Below are 23696 nucleotides of genomic sequence, written 5' to 3'. Positions count from 1 at the left end.
CTTTCTTTCTTTCTTTCTTTCTTTCTTTCTTTCTTTCTTTCTTTCTTTCTTCTTTCCCTGGGCCCCAGAGGACCACACGCTTAAAATATCTGAGGGACGAGGCCTTGTCCTCTGAGTCCAAAACACTGGACACTTAAATAACTCCACCAGCATTTTTAACTGTTCCAAATATCTGTGGAGGAGGTTGAAATGACAGCCTGGAGATCAAATTCACTTTGCTCTCCAGAGAGCATGAGCAAAAGCAGTCCTACCTTGTTACTGGGGAAACAGGACATTAAGTCTTGAACCACTCTGAAGTCTCCCACATTATTTACTGCCAATATTAAAACACAATGAACTTATAACCTGCAGTGGAGATGCTATGTGCCTAGCCATGGACAGTAAAGCCTATAGCATAGTGCTGCAGAAAAAAACCCGCTATTTCTGATCACCAGTGAATGCACCCTCATCTGTGTTCACCATGGAGTTAAGTGACAGAGGCGTTGGACTGAAGGAGATCTTTAGGATTTAACGTGGTCTTTCAAACAGTATTTCACCACTTTCTGTTGCCATTTCTCCAAATGCTTCTTCCTCAGCGGTCAGGGAAGTTGGCTTCTGGGACTGGTGAGAAGGGAGAGAGGGGAAATTGTCTCAAGGACAGCTCCACCTCTCCTCTTTTAGCATCTCATGGGGAGTTAGTGCACAGATTAAAGATTAAGGAAGAGTGAATTGGTCTACACCTCATGCCACCCATCACAGTCTGCAGAGGTGCTACCAGAAAGACCTATGGCAATTGAGCTTCACCTTTGCAGAGGCAGCTGCACCTCACAGTGTTGCACTAAAAAATGCAGTTGCAAAACACATAATAAGCAAAGGACACTTGCCCAGGACCACAGGTCAGAAGATCACTGATACTCAGCATAGGTTCAGGGCAAAAGATTACAAAGTGTCAAGGCATTCCTTTTGTCAAGTAAGTAAATTTGCTGAGAATGGAGGTACAGAGGAAATTTTCATCCTTGAACAATATATCTTGAACTGATTTATCCTAATAACATGCCTCTTCATAAACTACATTGTCAGAAGACTCAAGATGGAAATCAAATGAAATAAAATTTTGTCTCCTTCAGGTGGATTTAGAAAATGGACCATCAAAGACAGCTTTAGTGAACTGTATCAAAACAGTTCAGGGATTTCCTCTGGATGGGCAAACTGCAAGAGGTAAGGGATGTCACTGTGAGCTTTGGCCTGAACTCTTCTTCCATAGCTATGGCTACACAAATGCAAGTGTCTCCAGATGACCATGATATAAATAGGAAGGAAGGTGTTGTCTCCACAGTATGAAGCATGCCTTTCAACAACAATTGTTGACAAAAGCAGTCTGTGTAGATCTGTCTGTCCACAAGCCAGAAGGTTTTTCTTCTGCAGCTGCACCAGCAGAAACAGGAAACCTGACCTCGTGCATTGCTGCAGTGCAAGGGCTTGAGGAGCTCTTCAGGCTGCTGTGCTGCTCCTCCCTTATCCATCAAGTCCCATTTTCTGGGACTTCTCCTGGAACAAGCTGTCCACAGCCCATCAGTCATTGTGCAAAGGAAATCTGAGGCACTGCCCTAACCCAGATGAAGGCCACTTTTTCTGATTATCTCCCCTCTTTTGACTTCTTGATTAACAAAGGAGTCAACAAATCCCTTGACTTTGGTCTCTCACTTTGTACATTCCACTTTTCATTGTTCCCTACATCTCCACCAGTTGAAGTGTGTCTCCTCTGTTCACTGCCCTGCCTCCCATTCCTTAGCATTTCTGGTGCTCGCTATGTGTAAGAGAGATCCTGTGAGAACACATTCTCCATCAGAAAAGCCAGAGAAAGAAAGACAAATAGTTTATTAGCCAACAAGGAGGCTCCAGGTACCACAGACGTAAGATTTGCCAAACCTCATAAGATTATTGGTTTTATTTATTTCCCATTCCACATTGTATATTATTTCAATCTCTGCAAGTGCAATAGGAATAAAATTGAAAAACATCAGTGGAAACTCTTCCAATTAACACAAGGTCAGAAAATGACATTAGAGACCTCCACAGCCCATAAAGAAGAAATACACCCAACACCTCCCTATCCTACCATTCTCCTCAGAAACAGGCTCAGCAAACAGGCAGACAGCGCAACTTGTCTTAAAGGTCAGCAAACTTCATCTGCATTTTACCAAGGGCATGGAAGAAAATATCAGTATCTAGCACCCTGTGCCAAAATCACACCACTGGTAAGCTACATGTACAAATATACAGATTTTTAGCTCAATTAACCTAGCTAATTTCAACCCAGGCTGAAGCATAAAGCTACAAAATACTCAGGATGCAAAGCCACAGAGAGCACTGGAGAAAAAATCCAGTACCTTCAGCTGCACCAGAAATACAAAAGAAGGTAGGCCCATTGCTAAAAAAGAGATGTACTGTAGGGTCAGTGCATGAGCATTACTCAATGAAATGGCTTAACCTCACCATGACTTCAGCACAGGCTCCATACGCTGCTCTGTGGTACCCAGTAGCAAGAGAGATAATGACTGTAGCAAGAAAGGCAAAAAACACAACAAGTAAAAATAAAAACAAAGATGTTTTTAAACAGCTAGGGTGCTGTTCTTGTCTGTGCATCCAATGCAAAACAGATTGGACAAGCAGATAGCTGGAGGTCAGCTATCCAAGTTCCTTTCACAGGCAAAAAGGAACATTGTCCAGGGCTTTTCTGAGCCCTTCTGGCCTCTTCCATCCAAGCCTCAGCCTTCAAAACCACCAAAAAGATGCCACTCACACTCACACAGAGGTCTTATTCCCCAGATCAAAAGCCCTTGTGTAGATAAGCAATTACTTCAAACTGCCCTGTAGCTGGAGGAAGAACAGCAGAGGTGTTAATAGAAAATGTGCCTCTGACACAGCAACTGAATCCTGGTTACTACAACCTTCACAGCTTCCCTGTTCCCAAACGTAGGCTGAAACAGGTGAACAAAATCAGAGGTCTTCAGATCTGCTTCTGCACAGGCGACTCAGCAACCACTTTCCCCTGCAAGGAAGCTCTCTGGCAGGACAGCACATAAAGGGAGAACTCATGTACTTTGAACGATAACTGTTTGCAGTATCTCTTAGAGTTGCTCACAGAAGGCTGGTAACCTGCCTCCTCCTCTTTCTACAGAGGTCAGGATAATGTCAGAAAATCCTTGGAACCAGTTCCAGTTTCCAGCGCTGTCATTATTATGCTGCAGGTAGATAGTTGACTGGCCACGTGGCAGTATTCGGTTCACTGCTCTGCAAAGTTCTGCAGAAATGGATGACCAGTAACAGCAAAATTCTAAGCAGAAATAACCTTGGTTTATTCTCTTCCCTAAAATACAAGTTTGTAATCAAGAATGCAGTCAATCTGTTTGCAACATGGATCTCATGAGAGTTATTTATTTTAACCCTTCCCCTTCCAGTCCTTTCTACCTTTTCTTGGCTATCTTCGTGTTCTGGATTTGCTGAGCTTGGCACCACTATCCCGTCCAGCACTGTATGGAAGGACAATGTTGGGAGAGCATGAAAAGACTTCCTGGGCATGCACACCTCACATGAAGAACCAGGCAAGGACTGCGGTTCCAATCCACCAGAGGACAAAGATGGTGCTCGGGCCCCAGAAAGAGGGGTTGCGTCAAGAATTGCAGTACCAATTTTACAGCATCACCGTAACTCAGAATAGTCTCATTTGCAGGAACAGAGCAGCTTCTGCAGTAAGGAAGTGGGAGAGGGTGAAAGGCAGCAAGGAAAGGACACAAGCCTTGCATGATACTATAGAGGGTGGTGTCTAGGTGGCCTGTGAGAGAGGCCTTTCAAGAACAGAACACCTCTTTTTTGCTTGAATTTTTAGAAATCATCTCCCAAAGTGGTGATGCTGCCTAAATATTTATCAATTATTCTTATGCCTTGTTCCAATAATTTCTGCATTTTTTCTGCCACACAGCTGTACCCATGCTCACCATACACTTCACAAGCCCTCAATAGGCAACAGATCACAGCTTCAGGATCTTGACCTTGAACTGTTATCCATCCCTAGCTCTTTCCTCAGAGATCAAGGTTCAGTTATTCCCTCAGCATCTGCACAGCTTTGCATTTATCATTGCAGAACCTTCTGGAGCAGAGATGGTAATTTCCTCTGAAGGAGGTACACTGGCTAAGAGGATGTTCTTTTTTTAATACCAGAATCATCTGGTTCGTGTTTCTGGCTTCCTGAAACACACAGAAATATCCATTTGAATATAAATGAGAGGAGGTGCCTGACATTGCTTCTTTTGCTGAAAATTTCAAAATAGTATTCAAAAATTTGAGAACAAAAAACCAAAATCAATTTGTACCAGTTTGTAGCAAGAAGAGGCCCTGGAGTATCTCTTTTCAAACTTCACAACCTTCTCACGAAAAGTTGCAGTGTCTCAAGGAAAACAAGTGCCTCATATGAAAAATGTATTTTAACTGAAGTAATAATTTTCCACCAACAAAGCTTTCAGAGGTTTTTCTGCAAGTTATCTCAATACAAGTTGCTTTTGGGCAGAGCCACTCAAATAGATACATTTGCATATGTAGGCCTCTTTCTCAAGGCCTACATTTAACTATTGTAACACATTCAGCGTCAACAGCTCTTCAGATTACATATCACTGAGACAAACCCTCATGAGCATGGTAGAAAACTGAGTCTTAACCAGTGCTTCTTCCAGGAAAACAGTCACACTTTCATAATACAAATATCTTCATTATATCCCTTTTGGTGCATTTCTCTAAATTAAATGATAGTAAGAGCTTGCCTTCAGGGGACAATTTACCAGTACAAGCTATACAAATTGACAAGTCCTCAGCTTGAAGTCTCTTGCTGACCTTCCATCATCCCTTTATAAACCTCCACTGCCTCTCGCTTCACTTCTGTATTTGTATCACTTCACAGTGATATCTGTATCACTTCACAGCTGTAATTGTCTTGGAACTGGCAACTGATGTGGGATATGGCACAAGGGGCCCAAGGACAGAAAGGTAGCACACAACATCTCAGGGGCTTGAGACATGGGCTTCATCTTCACCTTGCATCCTTGTCCACCCACTGTGACCCTGGCCGCAACCCCCTGTAACATTCTTCTCGCTGTTGGCCTCTGCAGAAAGGTTCAATAGTCCCCAAGGCTCCTGTTCCTGGGTGCCTCCACCCTGACACTAGAACTGACATCTGATGTCCCCAAATTCTATTTTTGCCCACTGCTCCCCAGTTCTGCTGTTGTGGTTCTCACTGTGCCCATTCACATGTGCCACTTAGTCTCTGAGGGCTTTATCCTAAATCATGTTTTGACCCACTAATGCGTCCTCCTGCTTGGCCCTTGAGTATCTTCTTAAGTCCCCCCTGCAGTGCCCTCTCCACTGCAGTGGTCCCCAGGGAATGTCCTCACTTCATGGGGGACAGGTCATCGCTCTAGCTGGTTCTGTGCTGCCAGGAGGAGTCTTGGCTGTGGACACACACAGCCTACACAGGACCTCTGGACTGCGGTGCCAACAGCACGACGGCACTCCTGAAGCAGAGAGGAGACCTTGCTGTGACCCAGGCTTGTCCTCACTTGAGCCTGCTGAGGTTGGTCTTCACAGGTTCCCTCTGTGTCAGAGGAAGGAAAGGTGCTTTTGAGCAGGTGTTTGACTTTTAGCCACTACAAATTGCCTCCTAGGGCAGTCAGTCTAGCCACGGATCACAGGCTCAACCTTATAAATTTTGTCTCTCTTTTCCCTGTGGTTTTGAGCTCTGAGCTTGCTCAGCAGAAGCGGGGCCAAGAAGCACCCCAGCTGCCAGTGAGGATTTGTGCTGAGCTCCCCCTGTCCTGTGAGTCTGTGCTTGGAGGTCCTGTCTTCCTCAGCTTCCCCCCTCCTCCTCCTTTCATGGTCAATGCATAAAAAAGGCAAAGGTCCCCCTTTCTGGAGCAGGACTTGAAACCTCCAATAGTCCACTCAAATTTCCTTCATTTCAGATCCTAACTGAAATCACGGGTTACTTTTTTTCTCCCTTACCTACCCCTCTCACTGCTCTCTGTCAGAATTATTCAGCTCTCTGAAGCATTACCAGATACACTATGTAGGAAAGACATGGCAGAAGAAATTAAATAGTATTGTTAGGTATCTATAATTACCTCAAGTCATTTTTTCCACAGTGCAGCAATTTCAAATCTCTCACAGCACTCTCTTTGGAAACCAGATGTTGACCATGTCAGCTGTGTGCTAAGAATGCATTTTCATGAGTTGCGTTTCTTGGAGTTTACAAAGCGATGGTGATGGTGGAGGGGGACGCTCCTGGAAAATTCCACTCGCACAGGCACAGGGCGGGCAGCACAGAGACCCGCCGGGCTCCTCAGGGTATGGGGAGCTTCTCAGCCCTCTCCCACTGTCACAGCACAATCTGGGACCCCTCCCCTCAAGCAGAAGGCAAGTGAAATTTCTTCCATGCTCCTGCTCGTAGGAGAGCAGACAGGGCAGGTGGGACAAAGTATCTGGGAGAGGGAGGATTTCCCCCAGGGGTGCTGTGCGGCTCACCCTCCAGAGCAACACACAGTCAGACATAGAGCAAGGAAAATAAAATTTTGGTGGATGTCTCTCTGGTCAGTTCCGCTCGACATCCCCCCGAGTTGGTCTGTCCTGCCCCATAGTCAACAGTCACAGCAACCAAGCTCCCAGCATGTTCACCAGACAACTGGTTTGCATCTTCTAAAAGAACCTACTGATCCCTGATACTCAATCTAAATGCACTTTTGCTCTACCTCGGGCCTCCATATTGCTCTTTAATTACACTCACTTTAATTGTCCTGAAGAAGTCCTTTCTTTCTTTATTGATTACTCCCTTCAAGCACTTGCAGAAAATTATCATACTCCCTATCTGGCAAAAACACAAACTTTGGAAAAATCTATCCTCAGCAACCAGGCAAGGGTCCAGTAAGACATAGGCTACTCAGAGAAAGCAGGTTTTAACTAAAGTTCAGGAAACACTGTACAGTAAACCCTGGGAATACTTCAGAGTGTTTATTTGAGACAGGGGACTTCTTAATGGAGAAAGTCCGTAGTGCAGATTTCACTAGACTGTACTCTTTTAATCTTTATTTGTAAGACAGTGTCTCTATTAATCCCAGGCTGGAGCAAGGTGTCTGGGCAATGAACAGGAAAATATACACACACAGAGGACTTATTCTGGAACCAAACACGGGGGATGGAGCACGGATGAGAACAACTGTTCAAATACAGACACACACATATCTCTCAATGGGTCTGTTCTTCAGCCATCCTGAAAGCTGAGATCTCAGATAGCAGCCATCTGTAAGAAAAGGGACAAGGCATGAAGCTGGTGGAAACTACAAATGCAGGATGATCTATGCACAGGAGCAGCTCAGAGAAAGCAGTTGTCCACAGGTACCCATGTCAGAGGCAGAAAAGCTACAGAAATGAGATGCTGCCGTAATCCCAGCAGTATTTACAAAGCAAACATAATTAAATGCAGCGGTACAAAGAACTCTGGCCTTGATGAAAATGAGCACACATCTAAGAAGGAAAGCAAATAGCTCCCACTTCTAAAAAAGAACAAAAGTAAAGCGCTGGCCTGAAAGAAGTGACCTGAGCAATCCTGAATTGTTGAAGCACACAGATGACGCTTCGAGCAAACAGTTAAACTCAGTGTGCAGGAGCTGATCTCAGACAGCAGACTGCAGAAGAAGGGACTATTTCCGTTATTGACAGATCTCCCAGCTTGGATGGCAAGACTGTCAAATCACAGAATCACAGAATGTTAGGGATTGGAAGGGACCTCGAAAGATCATCTAGTCCAATCCCCCTGCCGGAGCAGGAACACCTAGATGAGGTTACACAGGAATGTGTCCAGGTGGGTTTGACGCTGCTTAGACTGGAAAACTTGCAGCATACCTCTGCTGTCCAGCACTGCACCCAATATAAGTTGATTTATCAGCAAACACCATTTCTTGTCAAAAAACACAGGACTGCATAATACTAGTGTGGATCTACTGGGAAAACAAAAGTATCTGCAGCACATATTAGCTTTCAGGGGACAATTTACCAGTACAAGCTATACCAATTGACAAGTCCTCAGCACATTGCAGTGTGCACCCGTGTTATGTGGCAGGCGGCGAGCTGCCCTGCTGCACAGTTTCCTCAGTCTCACAAGGGCTGGCCCTGCATGCTCCAACATTGATCAAAATGGTGTTCTGATTAAGCTGTACAAAAAATGATTTTTGCAAGTAAAGGTCTGAACAATACAGAAAAAAATAAAACAAACAAAAAAAAAAGTATTGCTTCAACCTAAACCCAGGTTTGTTTGCTTTTTTGAATTTTCCACTAATCAGACTCATCCATTCAACACAAACACAAAAATCATGCTCTTTATCAGACATGATTAATAAAAGTGATGGAAATTTGGATCCAAACAAACATCTGCAAACACACTTTGAGCATGCAAAGGTGTTTCAGCTAAAAAAGAAAAAACAATCCCAGTGCCAAGGACTAGATCTCTCTCCTGAGAGGGGAAAGAGACCACAGTTCGAATCTCCTTTCTGAGTCAGGCAGGAGGGATTTGAATGCAGTTTTCCAATTGCTGAGGAATTCGTCCTCACCGTCTGGCTAACGAGGCTCTGGGATCTGGGGGAAAATGCTGCCATTTCCTCCTCCACGTCACCTCTGTGCATGGTATCTAAAGGCTTTTGTGAGTCTACATGAAAACAGCACAATGTCAGTTTTCATTTACAGCAATAAAACTTCCAAAATAAATCCTCTATATCTGACAAAAAATAATTGATATTTTTGTTGATCCTGAACCATGGTTTTTTGCAGACTCATTTGTTTGTCCCCCCCATATTTCTGAGACTTGGGCATTATCATCTTTCTAGAAGGACACAGGGAAGGACACAGACCTTATCACTCTTGGTCTTTAATGATCCACGTAATTTTCCCCAAAAATTGTTTTGGAAAGAAAATTGGTCACAGTTCAATTAAAAATTTCTCACCTCCTTCCATTTGAGACTTTCTTACCCTACATGGTTGTGCAATGCTGTTTTGTGTCATTAAACAGCCTAACCCCATTCCACCGCACAAGTAGCTGAACATTATTCATAGTGAAATGTTGCCTGTATGTTAATATTGCAAAGTGCTTAGGATCCTTCTCGAAGAAAGGAACAATGGAAATGTAAGTGATTATCATGTACAGGAACCGAGGAAACAAACCTAAGGGAAACAAGTACCAGAAACTATCACACAAAATGCAGACCAAGTCAAAAGCTTAAACAGGAACAAGAAAAAGGCTGTTAAACAATCTTCCAGGCTTGGCATGGTGGTAGACGTTGCAGAATGCAGCTAGCCCGGCAGAAGGAAATTAAATAAGCCTGGGAAAACGCTGACTCAGCAGAAGACAGTACAATCCCCAGCATATTTCAGAAATAAACCCAAGTCAGTAAATGCCAAAGCCTTTCACAAGGAAGAAAGGCCAAAGAATAGTGGCAGAAACTCAGATAGCACTACGAGGCAATGAAAGAGTGAGTGCTGGGATCTAACGTTACCGAAGGCAGTCTGAAAAATTACAGACTCGGAGAAAACACAGTTCAGGCAGAGGGAAAACAAACGACGCTGAACATATTGTACGCTCAAATCGATGACACTAAATGCATGCTAGAGTTCATGAGCAGCGAGAGTAACTCAAGCACACAACAGCTCCAGTGATAACCACAGTTTTAACACTGAGAAACCTTTGAAAAGCAGCAGAGAAGTTAATACATAACAGTGCAGAGAAAACCACAGGGAAAAGACTGTCCTGGTTTAATAAAAAACACTGCTAAGATGCAGGCCAGCATCAAGCCAAGTCAACCACGCACAATCAGGATTCAAACCCAAAGCAAGGAATGTGTGAGAACCAAGCACAGAAATACTGGCCAGAGCCAACACCAGAGGACAGGAAACCAAGCCCAAGACACAACAAACAAGCTGTTCCTTACTGAAAAAAAGTCTCAGCAATTTTATATGAAGAAAAATGTATTTCAAATGCATTCAGAAGCAAATGTGGGCAGACTTCTACTCCAGGAAAAGCAAACTGGCAAGGCTCTAGGAGATAAAAAAAACGGGAAGAGGAGGAAGAGAAAGAAAAACAAAACCAGAAGAAAAAGGGAAAAGAAAGAAAAGTGTAGGTTCATATGAATGCACAGATGAGGACACAGCAGTACCTCCATTTTCCCAAGCCCCATGGAAGGAAAACAGAACCTCCAGTTAATAACATTCAGGAAATGTAAATATAGAAAAAGGAAAGAGTTCACAGGCCAAGCAAAGACATCATCAATACGAGACGGAGTCTCAAGCAAACGCAACTGAACAGATGAAAAGACACCCTCAGGTACTGGGGGCACATTCACTTGCTGTGAGCGTCCTACAGCAGAAGCTATGCTACCACTTTCTCCAGACCCAGTTTGAAGTCTGATGAGGAGCAGCTGAGGGAACTGGGGCTGTTTAGCCTGGAGAAAGGAGGCTGAGGGGAGACCTTATCGCTGTCTACAACTACCTGAAAGGAGGTTGTAGCATGGAGGGTGTTGGTCTCTTCTCCCAAGTAGCAAGTGATAGGACAAGAAGAAAGGTCCTCAAGTTGTGCCAGGGAATGTTCAGGTTGGATATTAGGAAAAATTTATTCCCTTAAAGGGTTGTGAAGCACTGGAACAGGCTGCCCAGGGAACCGGATGAGTCACCACCCCTGGAGGGGTTTAAAAGACATACAAATGAGGCTCTTAGGGACATGGTTTAGTGCTAGATTTAGGTTATGGTTGGACTCGATGATCTTAAGGGTCTACTCCAACCAAAATGATTCTATGGCTGGCTGCTTCCTCTCTGCCCTCATCTCTTCACTAATTTCAAATCTTAAAGCCGCCAAAATTCCCCCGCTTTCCTCAGCTGTCTTTCCATTGCATAGTCTGGCCACCAAAAGTAACGGGAAATAAACTGCCTCTTCCAATGGCACTGGGGAAATCTCTGTGTTTTCTGGCTGCTACAGACCCCCTAAAGTGATTTCCAGTGTGTGTCTGGAGACAAAGGAGGTGAAAGTGAAGTTTGCTGTGTTGTGTATCTGCCTGGTGTTGTAGGACACACGACCTGCCCCTGTCACTCCTGACTGGAGTACGGCTGGAGCAATTACTGTTGGGCTAATAAATAGTTCAGTCTTAAGTGGGAGTTTGAGGAAGAAGTCATTTCAGACTGAAATTAGAGAAGAGTTTTGGCCTGAAGAGAGAAGAAGGGAGGGATTCTTAGAATGTCATAGTATTTCACTTAGACTTTTCACAATGACATGCTTTGCTTAAAAATGGCAATGCACAGAATGAAAGCTTTAGAAAATTTCATTTTCACATGACATTATTCTATCAAAACTGGTCTACTGCATTTAAATGACCTGATCTTTTTCTTCAAGTCAGAAAAACTTTTTCTGTGGACTCAAAAATAAATATGAATTTGTTTTCGTTCGTCAAAAAACCACAAAACAACAGCTATGTTTCTTTCTTTCATTTCTAACAAAAAAAACCCTTCATGTTTTTTTGAGGATGTTGCAGACTGATCATGGATGATAGGATGGATCCTTGACACTGCGTTATGATAGGAATATCCTGCAGCAGCTCAGCTCCCACCTGAATTAAGATATGGATGTTCATTGTTGACATGCTGGGATAACACATCTCCACAATCAATGAAATGCTCACAGTGGAAGGGACACAGGTACACAGCAACATCTGACATGTGACAGAAGCCTCCAAGCTGGTGGCAAGGAGGAGGGTTTTCAACCAGAAGCAATGTGGCTTTGGCAGTAGCTCACCAGGTCTGCACTGAGAAGTTGTGCTGCATTGGAAGACATAGCCTTACCATAGGTTTTTTCGGTTCTCTGTGAAGTTAGGATTATCCCTGTGGATGTTAAGAAGACTGGAAATTTTCCAGCAGCACTAGGTATTTTTGAATTGTTGCACCTTCTCAGCCGCAGCTCTCCAAGCACGCAAGAGCACCTTTACTGCTTTTTCCCATCTGCCCATCACACCCTTGATGAGGACCTCATAAGCTTGCACAAAGCTGGTTATAATTCTCCACTGCCTATCAAAGCCTTCACAAGAGTTAGGCAGTTGGTGTGTAAAGCCTGCTGCCTACCATGCTGACTAATGTTGTCTGATTGTTCCCTTGTACTCCCCCGTTGGTCCATCTGTACCCATCTGCTGCCTTTTGTCTCCTAATTAAAGTGCAACCACGTTGGGGTAGGAGCCACCTTTCTGATTAGCATTCACACAGCTCCCTGCAGAGCAGTGTCCCAAGTCCATAAGTGGGTGCTGGGGACAGCAATGATGATGCACAAGAGGTGATGGAATGTAGGTGTGGCAAGGGGGAATACTGACCCCCCTCCCTGCGTGATATGGGCAAGTCAGCTGGAAGAAAGCCCTAGACTATAGCTCTCATCCAGAATGCAACAAAGGCAAGAGCAGTCTTCTCTCGTGGCTGGATGGTGTTATGACATTAGTACACTGGACACAGTCCTCAGGGTTGCCCTGTCCTAGGAGTCAGGTTGGCAACCCCAGTAAAGGTCAAATGGCTGCTATCACCCTCATCAGCTACACCAGCACAGAAATAGTAAGTGGTATTCTAACTATGGCCTGGGCTTAATAAAGATCTCCAGATTTTACAATATCTGATTCACATTAGAGGACAAGGTCTCTCCAAGAAGCTGTCATTGTTTCAATGTAAGAACTCCCTCTGGTAGCCAAGGAGTAGGGCCTGGTGGAGAAGAGCCAGAATATTTTTCTGCAGGCTCATGAATCATACAAATACACTCCAAAATTCAAGCGAACAACAGTCAGAAACTACTTTAGCAAGATGCAAAGAGAGTAAATGGTTTATACTGACATAATAGACAGTGGTTAGGAGGAGACACCCAGCTAGTGTTCTCTTTGGTCAAAGAGATGGACTAGCTAATTATTGCAGGATGCAGTAATCTAAACTAATGTTCTGTTATGATCAGTCAGCAAAGATACCGTTTGATCAGCATGTCCACAAGATACACATAGGAGGCTTTTTCAGAAAGATTATTCCATTTATCTCCTGATAAGGAAAGCTTTGTGTGGCACTTGCATCTGCCCTTCTCCTTAGGAGTCAGTGTAAGATTAACATGGCCGTAATTAGCCACAAATACATAGTTACACTCTTGACAACTGTGAGAAGCCAGGCCAAATCCTGACAGTGGATGCAGCATAGGTGCACAAATAAAGCCATCTGGTTGTCTGACTGAATCAGGGTCATCAAGAAAGCCATCAGATGTGACCTAGATCAGGTATCTAAGGGACACTCTTTTGGGAGCAGTGTATCCATAAAATATGTATTCTTTGATGCAAGTCTGCCGTCTAATGAGAAGCAAGGGATTCAGGAAATTGCAGTCTCTTAGAGAAATGTCCAGAAAGAACACTTTACAAATAAGAGGGGAAATGCATTTACAGACTCCCATTCTAATTTCAGCCATATGTGCTTAAATCCAGAATGGTTCATCTGCCCTAAGTGAAGCTGCATCCTTCTGAAAACTGGTTCTATGGGAACAGAATCAGTCGCTAACGCTGAGTAGGTTTAAACAAACTCCTATGCCATTTCTCCTCAGGGACAATGACTCATAAATCCCCATGTACTCAGGGAAATTAGCAAAACAAGACTGATTGGCAAAAACAATCCAAACTTGTCTCACCATAAAGGGAGTCGGTGAGATAAAAAACCATTTTCTTTCTGAAGTCCCTGGACATGTTGTCAAGGTACCAAAGCTCCTCACACAGTGCAAAACCTGACCAAAACAAATAACTTCCACCCCAGGAAGGAAAGCATACCTGTGCATGCATGTGTAAGTGATCAGAAAGACTTGCTCAGGTGGGCACCAGACAACACAGGGAGGAAACTGTCTTAAACGATCTAGTCATCTTTCCAACAGCAGGGGAGGGCCTTCAGAGAAGATGCTTGGATTTGTACAGCTGCAGGTTTCACCTCACAATGCTACATTCTTGTTCCTCTCATATTTTTAAAAAGCCTTTTTCAGAAAATTAAATAACTAAATAAATCTAAATTCCTCCTTCTGCTGGGAAACATAACAAGTACATGATACATATTGGTTCTTCATGGACTGCCCAATACCACACAGACCCTTACTGAAAGCCAAGAATACTGTTATCGTTTTCAGTCCTCTTCTCCCCTCCTCTGTTATTTCTGCCACTGGGATATTGAAGCACACAAAGAAATGACAGTGAATGTTTATTTTAATGCACAAGAAGACTTGAGACCAGGCCTGAAGGCTGCATCGCTATCAAAAGCTACAGCCTCTTCAGTGTCTCTGTAGTGTTCATCAGCCCTCCAAAGCTGAAGACTGAAAGAGGTGACAAGTGCCTCCACAAGGGCTTTTGTTTGCAGCCATCCATGATAGCCTTCATGTGCCAACTGTCTGCTCATACAAAAGGTATCTGTTAGAAGCCTGCAGAAGCCTGCAGATCCAGCCTCACTGGATCAGGCTTGAAGGTTTTGCTCGTCAGCTTGTCCATAACCCAGTTTTTCTTTCCTATCAAATAAGTGGTCTCTTGTGAGCCACTCTTCAGGTTCATGTTGTTCGTCTTATCACAGAAATGGGGGCTGGCAGAAAGCCACAAGAAGATCACTTGCTGAATCCACCAGCTCTGAGGCAGGACAAGACAGATTTAGACCCAGCGCTGTTGGGTATTTTTCTATGTGTCCTCCAGCAAATGAGCCTCACCAGCAAATGAGCCTCACCATGCTAACAATTAGACAGTTCCCTACATATCTAACCAAAATCTTTCTGCTTGAAAATTTAGCAAGATTTCTTCTTCTTTCTGCTTACTGTGAATACAAAAGGGAACTGACCATAATGTCCCTTTTTCAAAATTGATTTAGATGTCCAAAAACTTATCTCATTCCCCTTCCTCTTTTTTTTTACGTTTTCCTTTTCTAAATCCTTCTTTCCTGTCTGTAGCTCTTTCCCACATCCTGAGGGAACCTCTCCCAAGCAGGAATGGGCATGACACTGCTCTGTACCAAGCAGGGGACAGTATCACATAAATTCACTAAGTCACCTGATGTGGACTGTGATCCAGGTTGAACACATCTCTGGAAAGCCCATGTGGCAGAGAGTAGTGGGACCATTTTTGACCCTATTTCAGCACTTGGGAGCATTGGAAGTCAACAGTCACTAAAGCAGCTGACAGCATGACACAACAAATGGCCCCACTCCCAGGGAGGACTAATGAGTGCAATGGTGGCAGGAGTGTCAAACTCATTTTCACTAGGGGCCTCATCAGCCTTGCAGTTGCTTTCAAAGAGCCAAATGTAATTTTAGGACTGTATAAATGTAGCTTCCCTGGTGCAGGAGAGCAGGTTATGAGCAGCCTGTCCATGAGTTCGTAATCACAGCCACACCAATGGCTAGAGGAGGCAGAACAGATGCTGCTAATTGATTTTTCAAGAGTTAAAAAGTCAAATACTGATAATTATAGGAGCAGCAGCAGGCAAACCTCCTATTTGCTGAGGGGGGTGAGGGTTGATAGGGGCAGATGATAAACTCATGCAGCAGGGAGAATTAATTTTTCAGCATAAGTTTCCCATCTGCCCCCCTTTAAGATGTCTTGTAGTGGCACCCTGACCAAACCCATCACCCGAGGCTTTGCTCGTCCAGCCGGGAGCAGGAGTTACTGGAGCATGTGTGGTAAGCGATGCCCCAGGGAGCCTATAGTCAAAGGGCTCTGTGGGGTGGCATGAGAGGTTGCTGTCATGAACCACATGGAAAAGTGCTGTGAAGCCCCAGTGACAGACCTAAAGGAAGAGGTAGAGAAGCATCAGCAAAAAGGAGAGGCTGAGAACAACCTTGTTACAGAAGTGATGCAAAATTCTCTAGAAACCAAAGAAATTAAAGAGAAAGAATGCCAAAGAGGGCTTCAGAGATTGTAACATTTGTGTCATCCCCAAGTTCACTGGGGGAAAGTGTGGCAGCAGACAGAAGGAGCTGGGAGCTAGTGGGACAGGACTGCTGGGCTCTGCCTCAGCAGGCAAGGTGGATATGAGAAAGAGCTGGAGAGCAGCACTTGCCACCTCTCATAAAGGGATCACAAACCCAGAAAGAAGTCCTCATGTTATGTGACATTACAGGTGAGCAGAGGAGAAGAGCAATCAATAAAGTAAAGAAAAAGCCTGGGTGAAAACTCTTGCAACACAAAACATCACAACCCAGACACAAAACCTAGTGTAGGACCAATCCCCTGGCCCACCTTGCAAGACCTCTGGACCAAGCTCATCACTGCACAGTGGCAGGGTCCTTCATGGGGCATAAGGGTGGACCTTCTTCACCACCTCCATCTGCATACCTGCCTCTCTATGATAAATACAACAGGGACATCTAGGCACCCAAAACACACCTAGGCTGTCTTGCCAGTGAAGCAAAGAGCTCTACTAACTAGCTAATTAAAAGGTATTGAGGGAAGGCATGCAGCCTTCTGCCCCTAAGGAGCAGAGAACAGAGAAGTGAATGAAATGCAGCATACTTGCTTATCACAAGAGGAATAGTTACTCAAGGCTACAAGAGCAGAAGAGCTCAGACTGTTTCCCCTTTCTAGACAGTGGCTGCTCTACATGATCTTCCATGATTGTCAGCCCTAGGAGGCTTCTGGCTGTCTGAAGGATGCAGGAGGAGATTTATCATCATCAGAGTCTGGAGACAGCTGTAGCTCTTCTGGAAAATAAATTCCTGTGCTGAAATAACTGGCAACAACTTGAAGAAATCTCTTCTCAAGTTGGGATGAAAAATCAAAATCTCAAAAAAGTTCACAGACCTGAAATCTGGAAACAGTTCAGTCATTGTCTGAATCTTTGCTGCTCAGAAAATGGAAGGCTACACACCTGTTTTAAAACGTTTCTTAATATATATATACCCCATGAGACGTACTCCTCACAATCGATTTGCCATCTTTCAAGAATCAACTTGACCAAGCTGTATGGAGCAGCAAATGGCATCACTAAATCCAGAGGAGACTAAGAAAAATTATCAGAAGACTAGAAAATGTGACCTACCAGGAGAGACTGAACAAATTCTTGTTTAATCTACAACAGAGACGACTGGAAGGCAATGTGATGGAAGCCTTCAAACACACATAGGGAAGATAAAAACAGGAGGAGAATAAACAATTCTCTATGTCCATTAGGGAGATACCAAGTAGTAATGGGCTTAAACTGCAGTCAGGGATATCTAGGTTAGACAATGGAAAAACTTTCTAGATTAAGGAGAAAAAGCCATGGAAGAGATTGCCTCCAGGTTTTACAGAGTTTATAGCATCGAAGGACTCTCAGAACAGGTGAGACAAACATCTGTCAGGAATAATTTCAGTCTAGTTGATCCCTCCCTTGGGCACAGGGAGGGACTAAATGACCTCTTGATATTCCTTCCAGGCACAGCATCTGATTATGGATAAAAGTGTGCAGCGATGTAATTAAAGACTGAGCTATAGTGAACACATACAAATGGACTGAATCAGAGTTTCCCATGCAGTCTTTCATCTCTCATCTCCTACCGCCTGAGTGTTTGACTTCGAAACTCTCCTGCGCTTTGCGCAGTTTCTTCTATTTATTGCCTAGAAGTTGCCAGGACAAAGCACCTTGCTATTTTAGCAAAAATTATTGAGAGTTTGGATGATTTTACACTGCAAAGCAATGCACTTACAAAGGTATTGGGATTGTGTGCTAATAATATATGAATAATTTATGGCTTAAATTGTGGCATTGCCTGGGAGCTGCTGTTGGGGAACAGCACTCTACCTGACTCTCTGCAAGCACAAAACACAATTATGATCTTCACCACAAAGAGCTCTGCTTCACCCTTATATCTTAATGTTTGCATTTCCATTGAATGGAGAAAATTAAGAAAAAGAGTATGAGGCTTCAGGAGTGAAAGGTATTTGTCTGTGATCAGAGCATGTTGGAGATGACTTCTGCATTTTCCAGGAAGAACCTCACAGTGTAAAATTCAAACAGCGCAGAGTTTGATAATAATCCGATCTTCCCACTGAGTGAGACACCCACTTTGAGGTAAAACATTTGTGTTTAGGAAGCACTGTGGGCTTCTCATACCACTAATATCGTAGTTCATCATAGTCTCATTTCAATGCAGTCCCAGCTCCTATGTAATGAAGAAGTGTTCTGATTTAATGGAAATGAAGTAGTCCCCACAGACAGCAAGGCTCAGGCAGGTGCAGGTCTAACCCCAACACTCCAGCTCAGTAGCATCCCTTCTACTAATTGTCTGGTTCATCTGAGAGGCCACAGATGTGCTCTCAGAGACCTAACAACCCCTTTTACCACCCAATGAAGCCTCCAAGCCCTTACTGAGGATGCAATAGGGTAAAGCATGTGACAAGCAGGATAAAAACAGGTCTGCATTTAGTTGTGCATCCCCAGTGCCTGCAAAGCATTCCAGCAACAGATTCCTCACAGGCAGCCCTGCTCATAATCTCTAGCAGGATTCATGCTGCTACTGTCTCATTTTCCTGCTCTGATGATTGAGTTTTCCTCTGTGAGAATCTGGTGCCAGCTAGGAATAAATCCTCCTGGACTTTGCCTGGTGGACTTTAGTGAAGGTGTGTGATGGACAGAGCCTGACATGAGGTCTCTGCAGCCTGAGCCTTTCCTGCCCACCCCCAGTGCAATATCCAGTCAGCTTGCCTCCAAATATGTCCAAGAGTTGTTCACATGTGCTGATGCCATGCCACACTTCCTCATACTCCTCTCCCACTGAGATCTCTGCTGACTCTCCCAGACTATACACTCTCTTCTGGTCTGCAGTTCCAAGACCATGAGGTAGACAGGTCTTCCTGGAAACCAGGCACAAGCTGGGGCCTTTCATTATCTCCCTAACCTCCTGCAATACTGGGAGACCTAAGTGCCTGTCAGGCACTAAGGCAACGGCTCTCCTTTCTCCTTCAAAAGTTGTTCCTCCAGCCCTCTTCTGAATGCCCTTCTCCTGACAGCTCCCTATTTCATTCTCATTTCCCTGTGAATTTCTTCCTGTCTTTGGCCATGCAGGCCACTTGCAAGTCCACGCAGAGAATAAGCAGCCAAGGAGAGGAGAGAAGGCTTTCTGTGCCTGGTGAGGCAAAGGGGCATTTTTCTAAGCCATTCATGTGATCACATCCAGAATAAGCTCTGCTTCATACCTATTGAGTGTTCTCCTTGCTTTCACTCTGACTTCTCAGCCCCATCACTTTTTATATCTTATTTTCTTAGCTCTCGAACTACCTCCTCTACTTTAATTCAAACCCTTTGGAAGTGCATGTTCTGAGCCTGGACCACTGACTCATGTGGGAGGTGAAATGAACCAAAGCTTTGCACTAACACAGAAATCCACACCATTTCTAAAATGGTGCTCTGGGTTACATGCAAATTATTCAGAAATATGCACATTTGGATCTCTGAACAACTTGTTATGATCTCACGTACACATCCTACTTAATGCACCATGCCATTGCAAATGACACTGTCCAGATATATCAAACACAGTTAACACTGGCATATATTACTGAATGTGGCTGTAGCTCAATCACAGTCATTTAGCATACAGAACTTCACGGCCTCCAAGCCATGCAGAGAAATATTTTCTGTGCCATTGAAACCCATGGCTCAGAGGAAGTCTCCTCTCTGAAAGGCAGGAAAACTTATGTTCGGAGATTACAGAAGGGAAGTTGATGAATTTTTTATGCATGTTAATGGAAGAATATAATGGCATCCTGCACAGAGAAGACAGCAGCCTGGATATTGGAGATACCAGTGGTCCAGGATGCAAGGAGGAGATTGTCAGGCCTTGGTAAGAAGTACAAAAAGCTGTGCGGGGAGTTACTCTCCTGTAGCTTTTCTCCATCCTCCTCCCTGATGCAGTTTGAGAAGTAGCAAACATGTCCTACCCTCTCCCACTTCCTTTCCTTGGTCAGAAGGATGATCACCAGCTTGGGATGCATCTGGTATCCGTCTTCGCTGAACGACAAATTCCTGCCTTCAAAGGTGACATTGATCAGGTACCTGCAGGAGAGAGAAAAGAGCAAGTTGAAAGTTAGTACTGGGCAAATGAACACAAAACAAGAGCCTGTCTTCCCTCTGCAGCTTACACCTGGACAGTAGGAGCACAGTGCAAACAATGGAAAAGCTAAGAGGAAGAGGATGGGAGAAACAGGACAATTACTCCAGGAACTGAGACAATCAGGCAAGGCAAGGCAATTGCCCCTGTTTCGTGACTGGGATAGGGAAGCAATGTCCTATGTTGTCTCTCAATGAATTCCTGAAAGTACACCTGTAAGTCACATGCACACACATGTGCCTACAGTCCTTGATTTCCCCTTACCGCAAAGGGCAGAAGGATCCATAGCAATTAGCCGTGTAAACATGCTCCACAGCCTACACTTTGCTCACTCTCCAAAGGGGATTTCACATGCCATTTGAGGACAGCAATGGCCTACAGGTGAAGCAGTGGAGACAGCCTCTCCCCAGCCCAAACATTGAGGCAACAATAAGTGAAGCTGCAGAGAGCAGAATGAGGAACAGCACATTTGTGAGAAACTTCATCGCTATCAGAGGCAGCACACCTTGTAGGGCCCAAAGCAATCATCTGAAGCAGCTTAGGAATAGGGACAGTGGATATTGCGATAGCCCCGTGAAAGTCCTTTTCCCTAGGGACAGAGTCATGCCTTGTACCCAGCAAGATCAAACTAAAGGGTGATCAGCCCTGCAAATCCCCGCAGCCAACATTAGTGATTCTCTTTGTCTGGAAAGGCCCGTCACTTCTGCACTAGGCACCCCCCTCTGGGGCATCTCATGTCAGCTGTACAAATGGACTATTAAACAGTCTGGGCTTCAATCTTATTTATCCTAAGGCCTCTTCACTCAGCTGTGGCAGTGGGGAAGACCTTTAAGTGGACTGAGATTACAGCTACACTCATTTCAAGGCCTTGCTGCATCGTGAGAGCATGTTAAAATGGTGTTGCCGTAAATGAGAACCAGGTCTATTGTTTTCTTAACTGTCAGACCATCCAGAATGACACTGTGGGGAAGAGGAGGAGGCAAATACACATTTCACAGTTCAGTGGCTTATATGACATCTCCGTGGCACTCTGACAGTTTCCCCTGTTCATATATTTCACTTCAATTCACAGTCCTGTTGCATGAAGTAGATTTTGTCTTTATACTCCTGCTCTGGCACCAGGAGCATCACGTCATTGTGGGAGGCAGAGATGACCAAGCTGCCTGCAGGCCTAGCCCCGGGACTCTGCCCTCCTGTGCTTTGCTTGGTTTTCCTATAAATTACACATGCAACATTTCTATTACAGACATGAGAGGTTCTTCTGCTCTATTACACCATGACACCAGGAAACATTTCCTGATATTCAGCTTCATGTTGTCCCTTCTGAACTTGATTTGAGCCAATTTCAAGAAAAATAAAAGTAAAAAAAAAAATCTCTTATTTCAGTGGGTTCACACTTTCCCACTACCTGCACACAAAGAACTCCCTGCTAATTTAATGAAAACGTTGGTAACAGGGAAACTTCTTCAAAAAAATATAAAAGCAGGTCATGATTTTAGCTTATTACTTTTCCCAAACTTTTTGTCCTAACTCCATTAATCAACCAAACTCATCCACTAATTCCCCATTACCTAGTGCAATCAGCAATTATGTTTACTTATAAAGGAACTTCCATACTTGTTCCACATTGTGACCTTCAGGGGACACACACAGTGTAGGAAACATGGCCATAAGGGAGCCCAGCATGTAACATTTGCAACAGGATGATTTTCAAAGGGAAACTATTTGTTAGTTTCCAAAAGCTGGACCCGTTCTGCACCCAAACACTGAGAGAACTCAAAAACATCAGCCACATAGAAAATCTTAGCCACATGATTGTTTGTAATGGTGTAAAACATGCCATGTCAGGATCACACATGCCCCTTTTCTGGCATTTCTTTCCCAGCCATTTGCATTGCTTTGGTCCTGAGAAATGCCAAGCACAGACCATCGCTAGGTATATGCAGCCTACCAGACCTATGTAAGGCTCTGGTGGTAGAAAAGACCTTCCAGTGTACCAAGATTACAACTACACCCATTTCATGACTTCTCTGCCCTGGCCATCAGAGAGAAGGCACAGCAAGGCTCCAAGAAGATGAGGATGCCACTAGCCTGAAGGGAGTTGCAGCTTTATATGTCAGTAGTTAGAAAGCAGTGCCAGTATCTAATTAAACAAACAGCAATATTAAGCAGTTCTCAGCCCTCTTTCCCCTCCCACCCAAGGATGATGCCACTATGGGAATCTCCCTTGCATAGCCTGACTAGAAGAGTCCACAGAAATCAGCAACAGATATGACACAAGAGAGTGTCATTTCTGTTCATTTTCCACTAGAAAGATTAGAACCACTAATAATAATCAAGGAGGGATCATCACCAACTCAAATCCTTGGAGCTGCCTTGATATTTACACTTAAAGTGGCACTAAAATCCCTTCCTTTGCACCTTAATGACTGAAATTAGTCTCCAAATTCGGTACAATAACTCTTCAGAGGCTTTTCTCTCAAGCCCATTAGCAACATGTTTACAGAAGTTTTCAGGAGGAGCGCAGAAGCAGCGGCTTACTCCCAGCTTTCCCTGCACTTCTGTGGTTTGCTGGGTCCCATCACCTCCACAGGTGGAAGCAGCACACATGGTGAGCTGTGGGGCTTGCTCGGGTGCACTGAGCAAGGGGACGCCTGCATGCCAAAGCATCAGGGTTTGAAGGACTCCCTGGCAGGCCAACTCAGCAGCGTGCCTCAAGGCAGCCACACTCGAGTCACTCTCCCCTCCATCATTGCTACCACAGCAAAAGTCCACCCCCTTCAGTAGCAGCTCTGCCCTGCAATTCCAGCACTACTGCTGCCTGTCCTGCCCAAAGGGATTTGTTTCCTCCCTACAACCTACAAAGATTCCAGTCCCCAAATGGGCAACCAGAGGGCTGGGTGACTCCCTGGTATGTCTGCACTGAGCCATCAGCTGCAAAAAGGACACAGTGTGAGGGCAGCAGGTGATGCACGCAGGTGAGGTAACCCAAGATGAAACTGCCTATAAATGGTGTAATCCATCATTCTCTGGATGTTTTGGACTCCAAGACGGAGAGAGAAAGAGAAAAGGGGTGTGGGTGGGCAGACACGGGCAATTTAATTTAATTTGCTAGAAACATCTTTCAGCAAAGAATTTTGCTTATGTGGGCATTTCTGGAGCTGCTTGATGGAAGCATGGAAGGGTCAAGCCCTTCCCCAGCCTGGTGGAGACGCAAAGGCTGCAATGCCCAAACTCAGCCACGTGAGAGCAAAACACAGACGACACTGTGGAAACAGGCCGACATTGTAAGCCTCATAGTACAGACAAGCAGGCAGGAACAAAGAAGAAAGAGACATGTCCTTGGACACAAAGCAAACCAGACTCAGGAGGACCCGACTCCCCATCCTGTGCTCTGACCATTAGGTAACAACCCCTGCCCTAGATGTGAGGCTGTCAGCCCTGAAAGCTAATGGAGAGTATTTCAAAGACTGGTTGGCATAGGAAATAGAGCATTAAAACCACATCAGATGGCCAATTTAGGACCAGCAGA

General features: G+C 44.5%; 1 protein-coding gene across 1 annotated transcript in view; it reads right to left on the bottom strand.

The window, feature by feature from the left end:
• Window positions 1–23696, bottom strand: part of GRIN2B (glutamate ionotropic receptor NMDA type subunit 2B) — a gene marked incomplete at both ends in the record, with an annotated part of 168464 nt that overhangs the window by 56185 nt on the left and 88583 nt on the right. The window contains one exon of the mRNA XM_082070538.1: window positions 19995–20109. Coding sequence (XP_081926664.1) covers window positions 19995–20109 — 115 coding nt within the window. The remainder of the gene's footprint in view (window positions 1–19994; window positions 20110–23696) is intronic.

Source organism: Streptopelia decaocto, assembly GCF_964273445.1.
Source record: "Streptopelia decaocto genome assembly, chromosome: 1".
Taxonomy (NCBI): Eukaryota; Metazoa; Chordata; class Aves; order Columbiformes; family Columbidae; genus Streptopelia; species Streptopelia decaocto.
The sequence above is the reverse complement of the archived record's forward strand: the minus strand, read 5'-3'. Positions and strand labels throughout refer to the sequence as shown.